This window comes from Eublepharis macularius, chromosome 13 (assembly GCF_028583425.1).
Source record: "Eublepharis macularius isolate TG4126 chromosome 13, MPM_Emac_v1.0, whole genome shotgun sequence".
In the NCBI taxonomy this organism is placed as follows: Eukaryota; Metazoa; Chordata; class Lepidosauria; order Squamata; family Eublepharidae; genus Eublepharis; species Eublepharis macularius.
Genome location: NC_072802.1, coordinates 60465139 through 60487737, shown reverse-complemented (window position 1 = coordinate 60487737; position 22599 = coordinate 60465139). Strand labels below are relative to the sequence as shown.

Below are 22599 nucleotides of genomic sequence, written 5' to 3'. Positions count from 1 at the left end.
AGGTGCAAATGGACTCTTGCTCTTTCCTTTTGGGTTATTTGGGACAAAGGCAACCCTATAAGTACTTTAAAGCCAGTGGTTAAGAGCACAGGACCCTAATCTGGAGAGCAGGGTTTGATTCCCCACTCCTCCACTTGAAGCCAGCTGGGTGACCTTGGGATAGTCACAATTCTCTGGAGCCCCACCCACCTCACAGGGTGTTTGTTGTGGGGATAATAACATACTTTGTAAACCGCTCTGAGGGGGCATTAAATTGTCCTGAAGGGCGGTTTATAAATCGAATGTTGTTGTTATAAATAAATACATTTTCTAAAAAAAAAATCTTGTCCAATGATGCAGAGCAACATGAACGCCTTTTAAAGTCCCAGCCTGCAAACAGAAACCCAGAGGCGCCTCACAGCAGCCGATCCGGGCCGGGGAGGAGACGCGCGATGACGTCAGAAAACAAAACAGCCCCCTCCCTCCCGGATGGTCCGCTTCGAAAAGTCTTCCCCCACAGGGGGAAACACAGACCCCCTTTACCCGTTCCGCCCGCCTGCCCATCGTATTCGCCTCACTTTTCCTGCCTCGAGCGGGGGTGGCCTTTGAGGCAGGAGGAGGAGATTCTCCCCTCCGCTTGTGTTCCCCGTCAGGCCCACCTCGGGGGCTCAACGCGAGGGGCGTTTCCGGGGGGAAGAAAAAAGAGGTTGCACCGCCTCCCTGTGGCTGAAGGAGCAGCCCCGGTAGCGCCACGTCTCGGGCAGGAGGGAGGGAAGGAAGGAAAGAAGGAGGTTCAGACGCAGGCAGGTCAGTGAGGAGGGGAAGGGGTCCGGCGGGTGAAGAGAGGGCCGGGTTGGGGCGACTGTGGGTGGGAGGCCAGCAGGGGAGGGCTGGTGTTTGTTTGGTGGGGGTGTCAGCAGAGTTAGGGGGAGGAGGGAGGGAGGCTTCAGCTGGACACGAAGGGAAGATGGAGCTTTCTAAAATTATAGCAGGATTGGATTCCAGGGTCACCTCAGAGACCAACATGAAATCCTGGTATCTGAATTGCCTGGTATCCGCAGAAGGGAGCTTTGACTCTCTCAAACCCTGCTGTTCTATTGCAGACTTAAAGGGCTACCTACTTAAAATGATAATTTATGTGCCTTTCCTGATTTCAATAACTGCTCCCCCCGCCCCCCAGCAAGATTCAAGTCCAGCAGCATCTGGACCAACAAGATTTTCAGGGTTATGAGCTTTCGAGAGTCAAAGCACCCTTCTTGAGATTTAGAAGTGGAAGTAGCTCTACAGACTTCTAAATGTATCTGACAAAGGGAGCTATGACTCTCGAACGCATATACACTGGAAACCTTGTTGGTCTTTAAGGTGCCGCTGGACTTGAATCTTGCAGACCAGCACAGCTACCTATCTGAAATTTGTCTCCAAAACACACGCCAGTGTTAAGTCTGAGATCCCCCTCAATACACACACACAGGCTCTGCCTAAGACAATATTTTTCCCCTTTGAATGCAATGCAGATGGCCATCTCTCCAGAGCCCCATCTCTTCACCCTCCACAAACATAAAGGCAACCTGTTTCCCTGCTACAAAACACTCAAAATCATTTTCCATGTATCCCTCTCCTGGCTCCAGTAACTAACTCAGTTCACAAAATGTCCATGTACGTGCTCTCCAATGCTCAGTCCTCTCACTTTTAAAACTCACCCCCCCATGTATACATTCAAATATTCACAGTTGCCTCTATGTGGGGTAAGAGATCAAAGCCCTAGGCATTTGTGTTGAGGAAGCCCTTACCCCTTGAAAACTCTTAGCTCTTTCCCAGGAGAGACTTTAAATCCCATTTTCTTTGCATGTTGCTTCCAACCTGAGCTCTGGCTTGTCCTCATCAGAGGCTATAAATTTTGCACGTTGTTGATCCTACATTAAGAAATATATAATGCATATGTAATATATATGCCTCCCACTCCTGCAGTCTTCACAATGTTTCTGTGAAATAGATCATGAGATACTGACTGGCACAGAGTCATCTAATAAGCTCTTTTGTGACTAAGCAGGGGTTCAGCTCTGGTTTCCTGGGTCCAAGTTCAGCCACTGTGCCTCACTGATTCTCAGATCATTTTGAAAAATGTGGGAGAGAAGATGCAACATGCTTATTGTTCAAGCACTAAAATTCCCTTGGAATGCTTCTCTCATTTTAAAGATCAGCTAGATTTCTGTTGTTAAATTTTCCAGCTGATGCTTTCTTCGTATTTTAGTGTTTCTGCTGGTTTCTGAGGTCTGGTTTAATGAAACAATTATGTGTTTCTGTTTTGCTTATCTCACCTTAGCTGTATTTCTGTCCCTGTAGAAGATGCTGCTTTGTTTACAAAGACTAAACAAACAAGAATGATGATAAAAGTTACCTTCCTTCCACTCATTGAACCAATAATATCCTTTAATATTTTTTAGCATTTTGTTTTCAATATTTTTATTTTGTAAGCCACCTTGAGAAGATTCCTGGAGAGGTGGCATAAAAAGGCTCTAAATAAATAAATAAAACAAAGTTATTTTGAGGGTGTACATGTTCTGAGTTCCTATATCAAAAGGAGTCCAGTAGCACCTTTAAGACTAACCAGTTTTATTATAGCATAAGCTTTCGAGAATCAAGTTCTCTTCATCAGATGCCTGATCAAAACTGTATCTGCCCAGTTTTGATCAGGCATCTGATGAAGAGAACTTGATTCTCGAAAGCTTATGCTATAATAAAATTGGTTAGTCTTAAAGGTGCTACTGGACTCTTTTTGATTTTGCTACTACAGACTAACACGGCTAACTCCTCTGGATCTATGAGTTCCTATACTTGTCTTATGATGTGTAGCTGAATATCTTGAAGTTGGATGTCATAATAGTACTTTATTAGCTTTCAGCAGGGATTGTTCATTTTTGTATAATATGAACCCACCTCCTCCTTAAATCAACAAAGTTTAGAAAAGACTTTCAGCTGATTTTGTAAGGTTTCTTCTTAAAAGAAGTTCAGGCTTTCTAAAAAAGCACAATCACAATCCAGAAACACTTCTTTACAATAGCATTTAATACTATAATTACCAGCTTAAATATAGGAAGTTTAATTGTCAGACATGGTTCTTTGTAGGGGTGGTAGGCACACTTATGTATGCATGTGTCTTACGGGCTATGATTTTAGTACACTGCAAGGGGCAGATATAATGACTTTGTGTGAGTGGTGATCTTTATTGTTAGAACTTGTATAATCTGAAATTGGTATGGCGTCACTAGGAGAACTGGTATGGGCAGAGTAGTTAAGAGGATGAATTTCACTTGTGCCACAAACTACTTAGGCAAGCTGCCCCTTTTGCAGTGTCTGTGCTGGTCTACCTTACAGGGCTGTTGTAAAGATTAGTGAAATAATGTAAAGTACTTTGAATATGCTGTGTTACAATTATTAGATTGTGGCCTATATCCTGTGTATGCTTTTGTTGTCATGACAAGTGGTGTTGTAGCTGCTCAGCCAATGAGATGAATGGCTTCCTAATGTTATATTCTTATCCCATAGGGATCAACCAGGGAGACACGGCAGTATTTGAGAAAACCCTGAAATTCCTTGGCAGTTTATCAGGTATTCTCTCATTGAAGAGAATGCTGATAGTAATTGAGCTTCCCCATCTTTTCCTGAAATGTGCAGTTATAAGGGAATTTGGATGTGGTCTGGGATACAGTTGAGTTGTCTTAATGCTTTCATTTTTAATTTTTTAACTTTATTTATATTATTTATAGTCTGTATTTCTCTCTTGAGATTCAGGGTGGATTACATAATGTAATTGAATATGATCAACAGCTGGCAAATTCTGTAAAAACCAATAGGTTATAGATTGCAGAAATTTGAAAACAATGTTGAAACAAAACATAAAGAATAATGCCATAATAATACTGCTACAATAATAGTGTAGCAGTTAGAATGCTGGACTATGTTGGCATCCACTATCCCTCTCTCTCGCTTTTATCCTACCTTCCTTCCAAGGAGTTTAGGACAGCCTACTTGGTTATTTCTTCTTTATCTTCACAATAATCCTGTGAGGTAGGTCAGGCCGAGAGAGTGAGTGACTGGTCCAAGATCATCTAATGAGTGCAGCGTCATGGATTTGAACCCAGATCTTCCTGGTCTTAGTCTGACTTTTTAACTGCTATACTGCACCAGTTCTCTTCAGTCTTGAAAATCTAATTTCAGTCAAACCATGTTAATTTGAAAATGATAAGTATATGCAGGATTGTTTCCTCAGTTATTCAAGATAATTGACGTGGCCTGCTGATTTCTTTGTACAATTTTTTTGCCTTATTTCAAAACTTCCAAGAAATGTTCCTTTGCTTCTTTGTGTATGCGCAGCACAGCGATAAACTCTTCTTAGTATAGCATATTTTATTGCTTTTATACAGCTCTTCCTCCAAGGAGCTCAGGGTAGCATTCATGATCCCCTCCTATTTTATTTTCCCAACAACCCTGCAAGGGGTTAGACTGGGAGGTGGTGACTGATGCATAATCATCCTGTTAGCTTCATGGTAGACAGGGAATGTAAACGTGGGTTGCCCCCATCCTAATCCAGCACTCAGAGCTGCTACACCTTGCTATTTCTTTCTCTTCTTGCTATTTCTCTCTTTCTCTTCTTGCTATTTCTCTTGTTCTCTTCTTGCTATTTCTCTCTTTCTCTTCAACATCCTAAGCAGAGTTGCGCCCTTCTAAGTCCATTGATTTTAGTGAACTTGAAAGGTGTAACTCTTCTTAGGACTGCACTATGAGTTGATACCCTTGAGGCCAAAACTTAACCAGTTCCCTGTTCCTGGCGATCTCAGATTTTGCATCCTAGCTTCTGTTTCTTAGTTATGCTACAATGGAATGTCAGGTTGGCTTTTATCTATGATAGATTGGATTGCTCTCCAAGACAGCTTCTAAAAATAAATGTTTTTAATTTCTAGAAAGAGATGCATCTTGGTAATTACTCACCCTTCACTCAGAGTGCTTTAATAATCTCCTGGAATTTCTGAGTTGCCTGCTGACTGCACTGAACAGCGTTGCCTGCTCTAAAACAACAGATGAAAAGGGGTTAGCTTTGTGTGTGTATCAGTAGCCTCACCTCCAATGGAGAGAAAAAGGACTTGGTAATTCACTGAGAAGTGAGTTATTCAGCTGACGGGAAAGTTCCCAGCATCTTTGCCATGGACTCGTCTGTGTTCCTGCTGGAGAAGCAAGCCAGCAGTGGAACCCCTTGTGGTTCTGAACGGCTTGTGGACCTCGAGGACAAGTTGAATTTGCCAGCAGAAGGAGATGGCGTTAAGAGTAAGCAGTTTCTTTTGATTTGTTCATTTAAAAATGTAAAAAGAACCTTTTAATCAGAGCAAAGGGCTGTGTGCGTTATATATCCCCTAGTGGCCAACCGAATGCCAGTGGAAGGACTCATAAGCCAGAGCACAGAGGCCAAAACCTCCCCCTGTTGTTGCTTCTCACCAGCTGGTAGTTGGAGTATACTTCTTCTGAACATGGAAGTTCTGTGTAGCCATCATATAATGGAACTAGTCTCTGTGAATTTGTCTGCTTCCCTTTTAATGCCATTTATCCTGTTGGTCGTTGGTAAATTTTGCTAGGTACATTTTAATAATTTTTTTTGTCTATCCTGAATCTACCATCAAAAGTTTTGAGATGGTCTTTGTAAGCATGTTGAAACCAAGGTGGGGAAGAGGGTTCAAATCTTCCTTAGCAAAGATGGCTGGTTCAAAGTAGTAAAAGGGAAGGATCAAGGCTACTTCTAGTGTGACTTGCAACTTGCTCTGATCATTGGATTATAAACCTTTGACAAATAGCTTCTAAATTGTTCCCAGAAAATGTAAGAATATGAAAAAGAACCCTGCTGGATCGGACTAAAGGTCCATCTAGTCCAGCACCTTGTTTACAACAGCCAGGTGCCTTTGGAAAGCTCACAGGGGAAACAGGCCTCCTCGTACACTTTTGCCTCACCAGGGACTAATATTTGGAGGTAAACTGCCTCTGAACATGGAGGTTCTATTTGAGGTATCATTAATGGACCTGCCCTCCATGAATTTATGTAACATTTTTTGAATGGTGCTGAAGCTAGTGGTCATGGGATCACATCCCGTGGCAGCAATTGCAAGTACATCATTACCTCTGTAGTGTAAAGCTTAGCTAAACTGGCTTCTGCCGTCTTGCATGTTCCCCAGATACCTTCCAAATTGTATGTTTATAAAGGCATTGTGCGTTTTGCTTCTAGCAAAGCTTAGCTTATTGGTAGAGCAAAATGCTTTTCATGTATAAAGTCTCAGCTTTTTAGTGCCACCCTAAGCAGTTAAGCCCTTATAGGCCCATTGAATTGAATGGGTTTAGAAAGGTGTAGCTTTTGTTTAGGATTGTTTTGTTAGTGTCTGCTGAAGAGCTAGGAGGGTTGCCCATTGGAGCACTTGCAGTAATGTACTCCATTCACAAAAGGTGTGATGGTCTACTCTTATACCTTAGGATCTGGCTACAATCTTGCGCTCATTTTTAGGGTTTAGCTGTGAAAGAATGAGAACTAGAAATTTGTCTTTTTAAAAGTAAAATCTTATCTATGGAAGCTACTATATTCCGAATTATCGGCCAATGAACGGAAACATGTCTGCCACAATTGCGCCTTGTTTGTATTCATTCAGAGGCATTGGGACGATACATCTTTTTAAAAGAACAATTAGCTGCTGTTTTCTCTCTCTCTATTTATTTTTGCTTGGCTACACATTAGGCCTGGTGAAAAGTTCTGGGGAATGAGAAAGCTTGCTGAACTAGCTGGGGGTTGGTCTGATCCGTCAAGGCACTTCATACCTTCTTATGTTAGAGTTGCTTTAGGCACAGTGCATCCTAGCATAAAAGCGAAGCAGTTAGCATATTATTCACCTGTTGGTTTTGTAACAGATGTTGAATATGTGAAGCTGTGTTATGCCAAGCTCAGCCTTTAGTCCCTGTCATTGACACCAACAGGCAACGCCTCTCTCACAGTGTAATCCTAAATAGTTCTCTTTGTCAGATGCATCTGACGGGGAGAGCTGTGGTTATCGAAGGCTTATACTGCATTGGAATTGGATGGTCTAGCTGTTTTACTGCTACAAACTAACACGGCAAACTCCTTTGAAGTCAACTGTTCCCCACACCAAAAGGAGATGTTTACATTTACTAGCAAAGGAATGTTTTGGTTGCATCCTTTCTCTCCCCCCCTAATTGCATCTTCTCTCTCCTCCCCTCCTCCCCCCTCCTATATTTGACCAGTTTCTGTACCATGCATCTGACGAAGAGAACTTGATTCTCGAAAGCTTATGCTACAATAAAATTGGTTAGTCTTAAAGGTGCTACTGGACTCTTTTTGATTATCCTAAACAGAGTTACTCCAATCTAAGCCCACTGAAATCAATGGAATGTGGTGTAACTCCGCTTAGGATTGCATTTTTAGTCTAGTTACTGGAGGTCCTTTACCTACACCTTCAACCAGAGGTGTCAGGGATTGAACCGGGGACCTTCTGCCTAGAGGTGTAAAATTTCTGGAATTTTTGGGAGGAAACGTTTTTGTTCCCGGGAGAGTTGGGAAAAATTAAAATGTCCGCCACACTTGCACTTCATTTATATGATTAAATGATTTATCATCATTTATAACTTACCTTGTCTTAAAGTATTCTCCTTATTCCAAATGAGGAAATTGTTCACAGGAGCTTCTCCCCTACAGCATTCCCCCAAATTTCCCAGTTTTTGTGTTGGGAAAAACTTTTTCCTGAATTTTCCCAAGCCTTCACATACCTAGCTCTGCTGTTCACCCATCATGCCCCCAACACTGCATTACCATAAAGCAATCCAATATTGTCTTTTTTCCCAGTTGCTCGCATAAATGAAGGCAAAGTGCCAACTGAAGGAGAGAGTCTGGCACTGATTGATGACAAGAGCCCTTTCCAGAATGGACCAGCATCTTGCTTTCCTGATCTCCCGGCATCTGTCGATCTTGCAAGCGACCCGCATGGTGAAGAGCCTGTTCCAGGTGTGCCTGGTTTCAATGCCAACCTAAAGTCGTCTCAGGGAGCTAGTGCTGAGGGCATAGTTCTTAGGAAAGAAGCGTTGCAGTCCCTCAAACTAAGCCTTCCCATGCAAGAAACGGAGTTGTGTAAGCATCTGTTCACGGCAGACCCCCAACTTTCTCTTGCTCCATATAAAGCTTTCTCCATTTTTCTTGGGGGTGTGTGTGTCTCTGCAGAATCCCTCTCAGAACACTGCTTAAAGCTTCAACTTACATTGAATTATGGTCTGTGGCCTCTAAAGCATGTGACACTGCAAAAATTAACAAAATCTAATTTGCTTACCAGTGCAGGTGGAATAGATGCTGCGGTTCTTTTCTCTCGCCCCTTCTCCCAGTGTTTTTTTATAATTCCGTTAGAAATTAGGGATTTTTGTTTCTTTTATTAGGAGAGGGTGTATGTGTTGATGGGGAGAGAGATCAGAATGACTCCTGACTTTTATATTTCCATACGGAGAGTTACCATTGTGTGCAGTCTTGGTGGGTTTGATTCAACTGAAGACTGTTTTTGCACAGAGCTCAGCTTAAAGATGTTGCACTTCCTATGCTCCTTCTGGAGACTGATGCAGTCAGTAAATAGAAGGGCTTGTTGATCATGCCCAGCTACATCTTTTTCTCTCCTCCTTCCCTTTTCTTTTTGACTTGTTGTTCCTTAACATTTTGTGACTTTTTTTTGGCCCTCATAAAAACGACTGCTTATCGAATTTTTTTCTCTTGTGGAATAACATGGCTGCCTGCCAGTTTTGCTGCCTTGGGGTTGTTATTACAGGCCTAATTCCTATTCACAAGTCTCAAAGAAATCAGAGATTATCTGTGAAGAGCACAAACTTGGCTTGTTCTTCAGCTCACACGCTGCCTCCATCCTCCCCTCATGCACGGAGCATCAGTTGAAGATTACCTGGTTTAAGAAGTCTTCGGTTTAATGCCAGTATGTTGCAATGTCAAAATTCGTTTCTTTCCTAGAAGCCGGGAGTCTGTGCCAGGAATGAACCGCAGTTTAGAAGACTGGCTACTGGGAAAGAAAGGCATTGCAGTTGGTTAAGGTGCCTAAGATTTGGCTGTCATAGCAAATTGATCAGACCAGGAAATCCTCAATCATGGCTACGCACAGGAAGGGAGAAGGAATGGAGGGCACAAGGAAAAATAAAACAGGCCTGCGCGCCCTGCAAAAAAGCTCCAGTTGGCTTGTGACATCTGCATGCAGCCTGCTGTATATAAAAAGACAAAGGAAGAAGATTGTGATTAGCGCAATGTACCTGGAGATCAAAATTCGTGAGGTTCAGCCCTCAGGTGGTATTAATTTCTAAACTTGATCATGTCCAGCTCTGTGATAGAGACCCATTTATTTATCTGGATAAACAGAGCCCACTCAAACACCTTACAAATTAAAACATAAAGCTAACACCACAAACGTCAGCGTAAAAGTTTGCAGTCAGTTTATCCTGTGGTTGTCTTTCCCACGCACTAATATAAGTGGGTGATTAGGGTTCTGAAGTGGGCAGTGCCCATAACTTGGAGGGCATTCTTAGTTGTTGCATGGAGGCGTTGTGCCTCTTAACCTCCAGAGTAAGCGGACGGTGCTGTTGGTAACAGTGCTTGCACAATAGTGCCTCCAGGTTTTCGGTGGACTGGCGTGGCTGCTCTTTTCACTGCGTGTGAGTGAACACAGCTTGCAAATGTTGCGTGTTTTACTTTAATGCATGAATTTGGGGTGAGATTCTAATGCTGATTTCCTGGCTTTTGGCTGTCGGCTGAAACACACCGTCTCTCCGTCATCCGTAAGTGCCTTCTAGCCAGGCAGATATACATAGGGGAGGACTAGGAAGGGTGCTCCTTAGTCCTTACATACATATATCCGCCTGGCTAAAAGGCACTTATGAATGAAGGCGAGATGGTGTGTTTCAGCCAATAGTCAAAAGCCGGAAAAACTGCATTAGAGTCTCTACTTACTGCTGTGCTTTGTGGGTGGCTTTTTGTCACTTTCTGTCTGTCAAATTATGTCCTGCCTCCCAGGGTGGTGGTTGTCAAGATGAACAAAGGAGAATTTTAAAAATGCTTTTGCACACTATATAAAACAATCAGGTTTGCATGAAAAAAATGTGGCCTACCGGCCACGCAAACCACTTTATTAGAACTGAAGCGGTTATGCCCTTGAGCTTCATTAGCTTCCCTGCTGACTGCTGGCATACTGGTGGGGATCCCTGTGGCCTACAGTTGCCTTTGGGCTGCTGTGCCCAATCTTGAATAAGGCACAGAATGCAATATGGCAAGTCTGCAGTACAGTCTTGCCCTCCTTTCAATGGCTCTAACTAAAGCAGCCTTGTTAAAACGATGGCTGTCTCAAGTTTAGTAACCAGCACTGAGGACTTACCTGTCTACAGCCTTTGTTCTCTTTCTACCTCCTCCCTAACTTCTTGTTATTTCATAATAAAATAATAATTACAAACAATAATACGCTGAGTGATGCGATTGCTTCGTGCGGAATCCACCCACATACATATGTATAAAGCTTCTCTTTTTGTGACGCAGGTTCCTCAGATTCTTCTCTCCCATTGGAGAGGGAAGAACAAATCAGACTTCAGGCAAGAAGGCGCCTTGAAGAACAGCTGAAACAGTACCGTGTAAAAAGGCACCAGGAGAGAGTAAGAAACTCAGGACTGGATTTTCTGTTTTGCTTTTTACTGTGATTATTCTAATGACTTCAGTGAGTGGGTCAGTGGACCTAAGTCAATGACTTGGTGTGAAGGACCGCAGTTCAGTGGCAGAGCATGATCTTTGCACGCAGAAGGTCCCAGGTTCAGTCACGGCATCTCCAGTTAAAGCATCTTGGGTAGCACCTGTCGGGAACAGCCTTTACCTACCTGAGACCAATGGCAGTGGGCCGATGACCCGAACTGATGTAAGGCAGCTTTGCTGAGCTTGTTTTCTTCAAATCATGCCGCAGCAGGAGCTCTGCTTGCTGAAGGGTCAGAGAATTGCATCAGGCAGCCTGTGGTTCAGCCCTTGGTCTGGGCAGGAGGCTTAGAGCCAAGCTACAAGTGACACACAGGTTGGACACTTATCAGCTTACCTCAAGTTTTGATGGGAAATGTAGGCGTCCTGGTTTTACAGCTTGGCTCTTCATTACAGCTGCAAGACCAGGATGCTTACATTTCCTATCAAAACTTGAGGGAAGCTGACAAGTGTCCAACCTGTGTCAGGCGTCACTTGTAGCTTGGCTCTTAGAAGCTACACAGACATGGTCATTGCAACATCTCAGACAGAAATTGATTGCCTCAAGGTGGGGCTCCACATACACAACTAATACTTTTGCAGTTCTTCAGCAATGTACTCCCCCATTTCTGTGTAATAGAAGCTAAAGATAGGACCACACGCCATACAGTTTTGAACAACTGCTGTCTCGTACCAGTTTTTCTTGATCATCTGCTTTGATGTCATACAATTCTAGCCATAGAGCTTGCGGTACACCTATCTTATTAGTGCAGTGGTGTCACTTTAATGAGCTACAAGGGCTTTCAGAAGTTTCTGATGGTTCTTGAACTTGTTTATTTTATGGAACTATATAGATTTGGGTGTGATGTCATCTCTAAATTTGACAAAGATGAAACCTGGCTTTTTCCTCTAACTACAAGCAAAAGCTTCTATTGATTCTTAAAAGTTTTCACATGGAAAGGAAAACAGCCTCCTGTGACTTTAAAAAGGCAACTCCGTTGCATTTTATGATTGTTCAGAAAACATGTTTTATTATTTTAATTAATTTATTGGCAGTGCCATCCAGTGCAATTACTGTGTTCTTAGTCCACTGAAATTAGTGGCCTTAGACTGGAACAACTCTGCATAGCATCGCGCTGTAATTGGTCACAAGTCTAATTTTTGAATGATCTATTGTCTTATTCAACTCTTTGTAGAAGCAATCTACAGCTAAAACCCGCCCCTCCAGTACTCTTGATCCTGAGCTGATGTTAAATCCAGAAGTCTTGCCGAGGGCCAGCACTGTAGCTATGACAAAGGAATATTCTTTCTTGCGGACCAGTGTCCCGCGGGGACCTAAACTGGGAAGCCTGGGCCTTCCAGTGCAATCGAAAGAGAGAAAAAGTTCCAGGTCTTCCCGGTCCAGTAGAATCCGATCCCTGGCGGACTATAGAACTGATGAGGCAGAGGGAAACTCCGGTGGGGCTGTTCCAGTTGCCGATTCACCAAACACTTCTCTAAAGCAGAACAGAAACAGTCTGACTTCAGTTGTGTCTGAGATCAGGCTGACCCCTGACCCAGACGACCGCTTGGAGAATTCCTCCTTGGCGGAAGACAGCATATCAGAAATAGATGGAAGCGACGTAGGAATGAGGCTGGATGGCAACGAGAGCGATAGTTCCACCTACAGCAGTGTATCGGGAAGGGGTCCGTACAGCACTTTACTCAACACAGAAAGCAAGCAAGGTATTTCATTCACCGTTAATGGACAGGAGGTTCCTTTGGATGCCGTCGGACAGTTTCCGTCCATAAGAGAAGTGATGCAAGCAGCTGCAACAGAGCATCACAGCCAAGATCAGGAAATGAATGGGGAGGTGAGGAGTCGGAGAGACAGCATTTCCAGCAGGTAAGGGTTTAGTGCAATAACTTTCTAATGTTGTGAATCTTTTCTGCATTGACTTGTGTGCCACCATGTCTGCTATAGAAGAGCAAGATTCGAGTCCAATAGCGCCTTAAAGACCAACAAGATTTCGATAGTAGAAGCTTTTAAGAGTCAAAGTTCCCTCTGTCAACCATTGCCTCTCAAAAGCTTATAACCCGGGAAATACTGTCGGTCTTTAAGGCGCTACTGGACTCCAATCTTGCTCTTCTACTGCAGACCAACACAGTTACCCACCTGAAAATGACCTGCTATAATAGCCCAGTGCATTGTGGAAATTTCTGGGACGTGGTCAACGATACACAGTCAGTTTGTTCAGAGAGCCAATTTGGTGTAGTGGTTAATTTATTTTTTATTTTATTTATTTTCAATTTATATTCCGCCCTCCCCACATTTCCAGCAGGCTCAGGGAGGATTACAGACACATACAGTTAAAATATAAAAAAAGATTATTATAAATTAGCAACCATAAAAACATCCAAAATCACTACACAATTTAAAATACATATAAACATAAACATAGCAGCACAACTAACCAGCCTAAATCATCTCCAGAGCATCCTCGTAGTAAAAAGATGATTTAAATGGGGGGTATTTGTGGTGGGGAGGGCCCAATCCACCACCAACTGGCCAGTGGGGCTCCGCCTAGCACTGCCCATGTGCCTGGCGGAACAGCTCCATCTTGCAGGCCCGGTGAAAGAATAACAAGTCTTGCCGGGCCTTGGTCTCAACAGACAGAGCGTTCCACCAGGCTGGGGCCAGGACCGAAAAGGCCCTGGCCCTGGTCGATGCCAGGTGGGCCTCCCTGGGGCCAGGGACCTTTAGCAGATGTTTCTCACTGGAATGAAGAGTCCTCTGGGGTTCGTATGGGGAGAGGCGGTCCCACAGATATGCAGGTCCCAGTCCGCATAGAGCTTTATAGGTTAGTACCAAAACCTTGAACCTGATTCGGTACTCCACCGGTAGCCAGTGCAGCTGACGCGGTGCCAGCGTTATGTGCTCACGCATCGGCAGTCCTGTAATAACACAAACTGCTGCATTCTGCACCAGCTGTAACCGCTGGATCAGGTTCAGGGAAAGCCCTGCGTAGAGCACGTTACAGCAGTCTAACCTAGAGGTGACCGTTGCCTGGACCACTGTAGTCAAGTTGCGGGAGGAAAGATAAGGGGCAAGGCTTGTCGAAGATAGAAAAACGAGGACCTGGCAACTGCAGTTATGTAGGCCTCCATTGTCAAGGAGGCATCGAAGATCACCCCCAGGCTCCTGACTCTCAGAGCTGGCGTAAGCACCGCCCCATTGAGTGCAGGGAGCCGGGGTCCTGAATCCACATTTCCGCAACTTAAGTACAGGATCTCCATCTTCACAGGGTTTAACTTCAGCCGACTTTGTCTCAACCATCAAGCCACGGCTTCAAAAGCATGCTCTAGGACATCTGGGGCAGATCCAGGCCAGCCGTCCATCAACAGATATAGCTGGGTGTCATCTACATATTGGTGGCACCCAAGCCCGAAACTCTGCACCAGCTGGGCGAGGGGGTGCATATAGATGTTAAACAGTAATGGGGAGAGTATCGCCCCCCTGTGGCACACCACATACTATTGGCCAACAAGACGATAACTTATCCCCTAGCGCCACTCTCTGTCCCCGACCATGAAGAAAAGAGACAAGCCACTGTAGTGCTGTCCCCTGAATTCCCACATCAGCAAGGCAGTGGGTCAGAAGATCATAATCAACCATATCAAACGCCACTGAAAGATCTAATAAAATCAGCAGCGCTGATCCACCTCGGTCCAGGTGCCTGCGAAGATCGTCTGTGAGGGCAACCAGCAATGTCTCCACCCCGTGTTCCGGGCGAAAACCAGACTGGAAGGGATCTAGGGCCGAGGTCTCCTTCAGGAAATTCTGCAGTTGTTTCTCTGCCACCCGCTCAATTGCCTTTCTCAGAAACAGGAGGTTCAAGACCGGGCAGTAAATGAGCGGGTCGGCTGGATCCAACAATGGTTTCTTTAAAAGGGGCCTCACCACAGCCTCCTTAAGTGCCCTGGGAAAAACCTCAGAACCCAGTTGACAATGGCCTCCAAGGAATCCCGTAATCTTGTCAACACTGGCTTTCACCAGCCATGGTGGACACGGGTCCAGGAGGCATGTGGTAGGCCTCATTCCCTGCAGAATCCTGTCCACCTCTTCCCTGGAAAGGGGGCTGAAGTGGTCAAATATCACCACCAAAGACAGCCAAGGGACCTCCAGTTCACATACTGTATCAACTGAGGCCAGTAAATCGCGACGGAGAGACAAGATTTTATCAGCAAAAAAGCTCGCGAAAGCCTCACAGCTTATGGCCGAATTCAAATTTTGGTAGTCTCCACTTGGAAGGGAGACCAATGAACGTACCATATTAAACAGTTTAGCCGGGCGTGAGCTAGCTGATGCAGTGGAGACTGCGTAAAATTCCTTCTTAAGAGTGTGGGACTAATCTGGAGGAACTGGGTTTGATTTCCGACTCCTCCACTTGAAGGCAGCTGGGTGACCTTGGATCAGTCACAGCTTCTAGGAGCTCTCTCAGCCTGACCCACCTCACAGGGTGATTGTTGTGGGGATAATAGTAGTATGCTTTGTAAACTGCTCTGAGTGGGTGTTAAGTTGTCCTGAAGGGTGTTATATAAATCAAATGTTGTTGTTGTTATTATTATTATTACTGGCCAGGTCTCCTTGTTGCTCTGCCCTCCTGTGGGAGAGAACACACCCATCACTTTCCCAGGAATTGCTGTAACAAGGAAACGTCAGCAGTAGCAGGCATGTTGTCATACAGGGAAATTTATATGCTGTTGCTGATCTTGTTGAGGAGTCCCCTTGTAACTGTCCAAGGAACTCCGGGGAGTGCTCCTGCTTTTGCACCTGTTGGGGGCCAAACTCTGCCCCTGTGAAGCATGGAAGCACTCTCATGGCCAACACAATAACGTTGCTTCATAAAGTGACGTGGTTGCACCCCGCTGGGAGCATGCCTACTGCTTGCTTGCCCCGGTTGCCTGCCAGTGGCGGGTGATTGGCTGGCACCAGGGCTGGCACTGGGAGTTTGCCTGCTACTGGCAGGCTCCTGGGAACCTTAGCCTAGGCTCTGCAGAGAGGGAAGGTCCTCTCTAGCAATACTTAATACATAGAATCATGGAGTTGGAAGGGACCACAGGGGTCATTTAGTCCAGCCACCTGGACAATGCTGGAGATTTACACTAATGACAGCTAATCAGGGTTCCTAAGAACCTTGTTTGTTTTGAGCAGCTGTGTGGCAGTGTCCATCAGAAGCTTAACCCCCCCCCCCCCAGAGGTGCATCTTTGTTTTAGGATTACTTATTCTAAATGTGAAAGGCGGATTGTACGCTGTGCACTCTTTTATCCAAAGAGCTCAGATCATCTTATATGTATTTTCCAGGCAATATTTAGGGCTGGTTCTGCCCAGTTCCAGCAGCAGAACTGTGCCATACGTGTTCATTCTAACAAACTGACTGCACTTGGGGTTGACCCAGTCAATGGACTGGATGATACACTGGCTAGTCCAATGCTATTTATGGGGACGTTATGGAAAGTCTACCTCCTTTCTTTAAATCCTCAACTGTCCTCTTCATTACCCATTAAGTATTTAATATAGAAATCTCTCCGGCACACTGCACTTAACTAAGATTTCCAAGAGTTCTTCCCCCAGACACTTATCCACTTCAGCCTTTAAAAATGAAATTACTCTTCATTTCGCAGAAGTTTGTTTGTCTCCGCTACTGTAATGATGACTTAGCGCCTATCTCTTTCCTATCAAGTGTAAATTAGCAGGTGGATAATTAGTGAATAACACAAGGCTGCTGTTTCTCTTCTGCTTTAATGCTGGTATTCCTTGGGAGTAATCTGAATGGAGTGTGAAAAATCTTTTATCCCTTTAATACAAATGGAGTGCTATTGCTAGCTCTTTGGAAACCACATCACAGTTGTACTTAAAACTGGCATAAACCACATGCGGGGAAAAGGATTCAGGGCCAGCCTGACCTAGTTGTAGCTTTACCCACATTGCACTGGGAAAGGTCACTATGTTGTCAGTCCATGACAATTCTATGTCAAAAGGCGTTGAGCTGCAACTCGGCAGTGTACCTTTGTTCTACCACTTTATGCAAAATTTTCTTTCGATAAAGTTGTGCTGGGTTTTTTTGGGGAAGCCAGCTGTGCTTATCTTTGATGATGGTGTGACTGCAGAGTGGGTAGAGTTGCAACTGCTATTGCCTTGCTGTAGCTTTGGGACCTATACTTAGATATCAGTCTGTGTTGGAAAAATATCATTTTTTGCTATTTTGCTTTTGTTATATACATGCAGTGTACATAAGTAGCACCACATGTGCACTGAAGTTGTGTGTGTGGGCTTGTGCTTTGTCTCTCCCCAGTATATCCATGGAAAGCTCTATTGTGGGCACGCATGATGAGATGTTGCAGGTCCTCAAAGAGAAGATGAGGCTGGAAGGCCAGCTAGAAGCACTGTCGTTAGAAGCCAATGAGGTACGAGCATTTTTATTTTAAAGCATTGAGATTTATTAAAGGATCTCCTTGTATGGTGCTTAAAATTCAGAAACCAGGATTGTAAGAGCTGTACCGCTAAGCCTGGATGCCCAACAGGTGTTTGTCTGTCTCTCTAGCATATATTTATCTTGCTTTTCCTCCATGTTTTTTCATTCTGCTCCTATGCTTCATTTTATCATGGATTACATATTTAGCTTGCCTTTCTTTCCTCCTTGTTTTTCATCCTGCACCTATGCTTTTCTTTCTTCTTTTCTTCTTTTCTTCCTTCCTTCCGTCCTGTCTTTCTTCCTTCCTTCCGTCCTTTCTTTCTTTCTTTCTTTCTTTCTTTCTTTCTTTCTTTCTTTCTTTCTTTCTTTCTTTCTTTCTTTCTTTCTTTCTTTCTTTCTTTCTTTCTTTCTTTCTTTCTTTCTTTCTTTCTTTCTTTCTTTCTTTCTTTCTTTCTTTCTTTCTTCCTCTTCCTTCCTTCCTTCCTTCCTTCCTTCCTTCCCTCCCAATGACAACTTGCTAGCATTCCTCAGTAACTTCTGCTGCCTGTGAAAGTCCTTGTCATTGTATACCTGGGCTTGTAACAATCATGTGATTTATTAGGTGAGTAAAACAGGCCTGGCACTTAACCAAATTTACAATCTTGTTTCATTTCTATTTTTGAGAGGGTTTTTTTTTTGCTAATGTACTTTTCAAGTTTTCTTTAAGAGCAATTTTTTGGAGAAAAGGAGCTAATCCAAAAAATAATGAATAGAGGCCTAGTTACGGAGCAGCTCAGAAACCCCAGATTATCCTGAGCTCACCAGAGCTTGGGAACTAAGCAGGGTCAGCCATGGTCAGTACTTGCGTGGGAGACCACCAAGGAAAACTGAGATTGCTGTGCAGAGGAAGGCAGTAGCAAACCATCTCTGCTCCTCTCTTGCCTTGAACACTCTGTGGTTGCAGTTGCCATGAGTCGGTTGTCACTCGATGGCCCACTCTTCTTCTTCTCGTGAAACCCATCTTTCCCACCTCTGACTTCCCTCGGAGCTTCCCAGAAAGCTGCTCCTGAGGATTGCACATCCTTTGAGATCAATGTGGGATTTGGCATGGGGATCCACACATGCCCTTATACAACATGCACAAGCAGAAGTGCCCGTCTATCAGAATCCAACTTGTTTTGCTGCTTTATAAAGATCGCTATTGCAGTTTTTTAAATGGTTCTTTATATTGCATCCAGTGCTGGTTCCAGGTTTTTTTTTTAATGGTTTTCTTCAGGCCCTTAAAGAAAAGACAGAATTACAGACCCAGCTTGCCGCTTTGAACATGAAGCTTCAGACCCAGATGGAACATAGTCAAAGCAGCCAACAGAAGCAGGACTCCCTGAACTTGGAAGTGGCCACCTTGAAGCAGTCTTGCTGGGACCTGGAGCGAGCCATGGCAGAGCTGCAGACTGCCTTGGAGGCCAAGAATGCCAGCCTGGCTGCTTCAAATAACGATCTGCAGGTGGCAGAAGAACAGTACCAACGACTCATGGGGAAAGTGGAAGACATGCAGAAAAGCGTCCTTAGCAAGGATAGCGCAGGTGGGTAGCTGTGCGCTTTATGCTTCTGTTTAGCATTCTTGATGCTGCTGCTTCTTATCACACAGCTCTTAAGGTCGTTCATGGCATAATTAAAATCATCATAAAAAGAATAAAGTGTATTAGCAGAGAACAGTATTAAAACCATGGCATCAATAAATGCTGTTTTTATTTTGGGGGGCGGGGTGCAATATAGAGACTGCTGTGCCATGAAATCCCAGTGCAAGCTACCTAAAATTTCGATGCTTGGGAAATAGGAGAACATTCCTGTATTTGACAATAGCAGATGAACTTTTGCTATAAATATGGGTCTTTTGCTATTGTTGGTGGCCCATAAAAGAAATTTGTGTTCATTTAGGAGCCTAATGTGAACTTGTTGGGAAGGTGGGGAGGGGCTCATGCTTCCATAAGGCTCGTAACTGGTTCATCTTTGCTCAGCATATCCTGACCCTTCCCTCTTAATCTTTCCCCCCTGGGTTCTTTAGTTCATGACCTCCGACAGCAGCTTTCATCTTTACAAAACCAGCTCCAGCAGGTGCAGTTGGACCGCACGACGTTGACCAACAAGCTGAAATCGTCTCAAGCAGAGATCGCTTCTCTGCAGAAAGTTCGGCAGTGGTACCAGCAGCAGTTGGCTGTAGCTCAGGAGGCGAGGGTTAGGTTACAGAGCGAGATGGCAAACATTCAGGTCAATACGAGTTTCCTCTTCTTCCTTATTATTTCTAAGCTGCAGTGCTGTGCAGGGCCGGATCGAGGGAGGGGCAGGGGGGTAGTCTGCCCCCAGCGCCGCCAGGGAGGGGGCGTCAGGAGCAGCTGCCAGCTGCTGGGAGCGTGCAGGCGGCAGTACGGGCAGCCTCCCAGCCCCCCATGCTGCCTTTCGCCTGCCCCGCAGGACAGGGGGTGGCCAGCTTGCCGCACACCCCCTGTCCTGCGGGGCAGGCAAACGGCGCGGGCGGCTTCCCAGCCCTGCATGCTGCCTCCACCGGTGCTCCGCCCTGCGTGATGGCGTCACAGAAGTGACATCATCACGCAGCGTGGGGAGCACGCATGCACGAGGGGTTGGACTAGGGTTGCCTTGGGCACCAGCAACCCTAGATCCGGCCCTGGTGCTGTGGCACTTTAAAGAGTACATTGGACTTCTCCCTTGCCCTATAGCTGGCCTGTGAATGAGAGCAGAGTTGCCCAAGACCAGCATCAAAGGTTCAAGGCTGACAAGGGACACATACAAGAGCATCCTAGATTCAAATAATCCCAGAATACTCACCCTTTCCCTTTATCTGTAAACCTTCAGACTGGGATTTCAAAGAGACTATATACACTCTTAAATAAACACACACAAAAAAAGTTGGGTCTGGGGCATCAAAATTATTAGGACACTCAGAGAAATGAAATACAGCAGGTGCAAAGGCTCACGTCAAACATTACACCAAAGCTTTGTTTGTGTTAGTGGTAGTTTAGAATCCAAACCTTGGTTTGTGCTTCCAAATGAAACAAGCAAGCCATGGGCTCGAACTGCGTATCTCTTTTCATTTCCTGTCTGCTCATCAACTTAGTCCCTTGACGTGGTGACCTCTGGAGGTGGAAGTCCTCCAGATCCTAGCCTGCTTTCATAATTATGGTTTGTCAATTCAGACATCACATGAAACGGTGCTTAGCAGGAACAACTGTTTCAAGTGTGGTGTAGTGGTTGGAGTGCCAAACTAGGATCTGGGAGAGTTAGGTTTGAATCCCCACTCTGTTGTGGAAGCTTTCTGGCTGACCTTGGGCCAGTCACACACACTCGGTCTAACCTACCTCAAAGAGTTGTTGTAAGGATAAAATAGAGAAGAGGAGAACAGTATAAGCCACTTTGGGTCCCCACTGGAGAGAAACGCAGGGTATAATCTCTTCAGATCTCAGAAGCTAAGCAGGGTCGTCAGGGTTATTAATTGGATGAGAGACCTCCAGTGAAGGCCAGAGTTGCAGAGGCAGTGGCAAATCACCTCTGCTAGTTGCTTGCCATGAAAACCCCACCAGGGGTCACTATAAGTCAGTGATGACTTGAGGGCACTCTCCACCACCAAATGAGGTAAATAAAGCCCACTTTATACCATGGTTTATAATTATGGTTTGCCAAATGATTGTGAACCAAACATGATACCAAGTCATAACCTTCCTTAAACATGGTTTGTCACAGTGTCCGAACTAAACCATCGTTCGAGGTCTGAAAATGGGCCATTTCTACACTTCTCTTTCAAAACGTAGGACACAAAACATGTGCCCAGACAGTTTGAGTACCCCCTTTAATTTAATGTTAAGGGGCGTCTAGGATATTTGTAACAATACAGCTGCTTTTATTTTTTTTTTCCTGCAGGCTGGGCAGATGACCCAAGTAGGCCTGTTGGAACACCTGAAGTTAGAGAATGTAACCCTCTCTCATCAGTTAACGGAGACTCAACACAGATCCATCAAAGAGAAGGAACGGATAGCCTCACAGCTGCAAAATATTGAGGTGAAGTTCATAGAGACGTTCTGTTAGACACTCAGATCTTTTGCTTAATCACAAATGTTTTTCAGAATTTATGGGGAGGTATGTTTCTTAAAAAGTTACATAAATAGATGCACTTTACCTACTAAAGAGCATAATCCCAAATATGCTTATTTGGAAGCAAGATACCCATTTTGTTCTGTGTAGATGTATGCACAGGAAGAAAAGGCTTGTTTGTAAATACTGTATATTAAATACAGTGTGGAAAGATATTTCCACAATTGGTGGCAAATGTAACATTTTTTTAACAAGGAAATCATGAATACCTTAATTTCTACTGAAATCAAGAGAATTTGGAATGCTATAGCATCCCCTAAAAGCCAGGGCTGTTTCCTCAAATTCGACAAATATTACAGAAGCCCAGCTACCTGGTGAGAAAACTTATAATCAGAAAGTGTGTGTTTAATGGAATCTTAGTATTTCATTTCATTCTCTTTTAGTCTGAATATATAGTGGGGTAACTGATTGCAGCTGAGCTGTGATTCTTTTACCCCTGATACTAATGGCACTCAGTAAGTTGCATGTCTCTTCTATAAACTGAAAACTCTTAAAAGGAGGCGGAGAAACAATTTTTAAAAATCCTTGTGATCTCTTTTATGCTTAAAATACCATTCTGTTAGGCTGGTGTATATGCAGCAAGAAGTACCTGCCTTTTCCCTCTAGTGAATTTGGAGAATGTTACGCTTAAAAAGTGACATCATGTGAAAAGTTCTCCATATTTACTAGTGGGGAAAGATGTGTGTGCTTGCTTTTCATATTTAAAACTATCTAGCCTGATCTTGCATGGTGCATGTTACTAGGCAGCTAGTCCTATTTTGTTCAGTGGGACTTACTCCCAAGTAAGTGTATGTTGGATTGCACCCTAAAAATATTAAACGGGAGATTAGCCGTGTGTAAACCGAGGGTCAAAACACACGATACTCATGGGCAAGTGTTGGATCCTGCAATGATCCCTGGGAATTGTAGTTTTAAAAAACCATCCACTCAGTATGATTCTCAGCTGGGGAGCGGGGGGGAGTTTCTCTCTCTCTCTGAAGCAAAACCAGCTGATGGGATTTTTGAAAGAGAATCAGTCTCTCTTTGAGAGAATCTCTTTGAAAGACAATCTCTTGAGTTGAGCGGCTGTTCTTCACTCGGAGGGGGAGGGGGTTAGACTACCATTCCCAGCAAAGATTGCAGTGCCAATCGAGTGCTCTTCACGTGAAATTCGTCTCATGTGTCCTGACCCCAAGATCAACACTGGCCTTTCTAAAAAAGTATTATTTTCAAAACTCAACCACTTTGGT

At 44.3% G+C, this 22599-nt stretch overlaps 1 protein-coding gene across 4 annotated transcripts in view; it reads left to right on the top strand.

The window, feature by feature from the left end:
* Positions 1-710: 710 nt before the first annotated feature.
* Positions 711-22599, top strand: part of GOLGA3 (golgin A3) — a 44957-nt gene continuing 23068 nt past the window's right edge. The window contains exons 1-9 of one of the 4 annotated variants that reach the window (XM_054996177.1): positions 711-786; positions 4941-5301; positions 7868-8149; positions 10589-10701; positions 11968-12656; positions 17108-17219; positions 18483-18789; positions 19272-19474; positions 21140-21277. In XM_054996177.1, the coding sequence (XP_054852152.1) occupies positions 5181-5301; positions 7868-8149; positions 10589-10701; positions 11968-12656; positions 17108-17219; positions 18483-18789; positions 19272-19474; positions 21140-21277 (1965 nt within the window). In that variant the 5' untranslated portion in view covers positions 711-786; positions 4941-5180. Of the gene's footprint in view, positions 787-3523; positions 3688-4940; positions 5302-7867; positions 8150-10588; positions 10702-11967; positions 12657-17107; positions 17220-18482; positions 18790-19271; positions 19475-21139; positions 21278-22599 lie in introns of those variants that run through there. The other 3 variants (XM_054996178.1, XM_054996179.1, XM_054996176.1) reach the window with 3 other exon arrangements.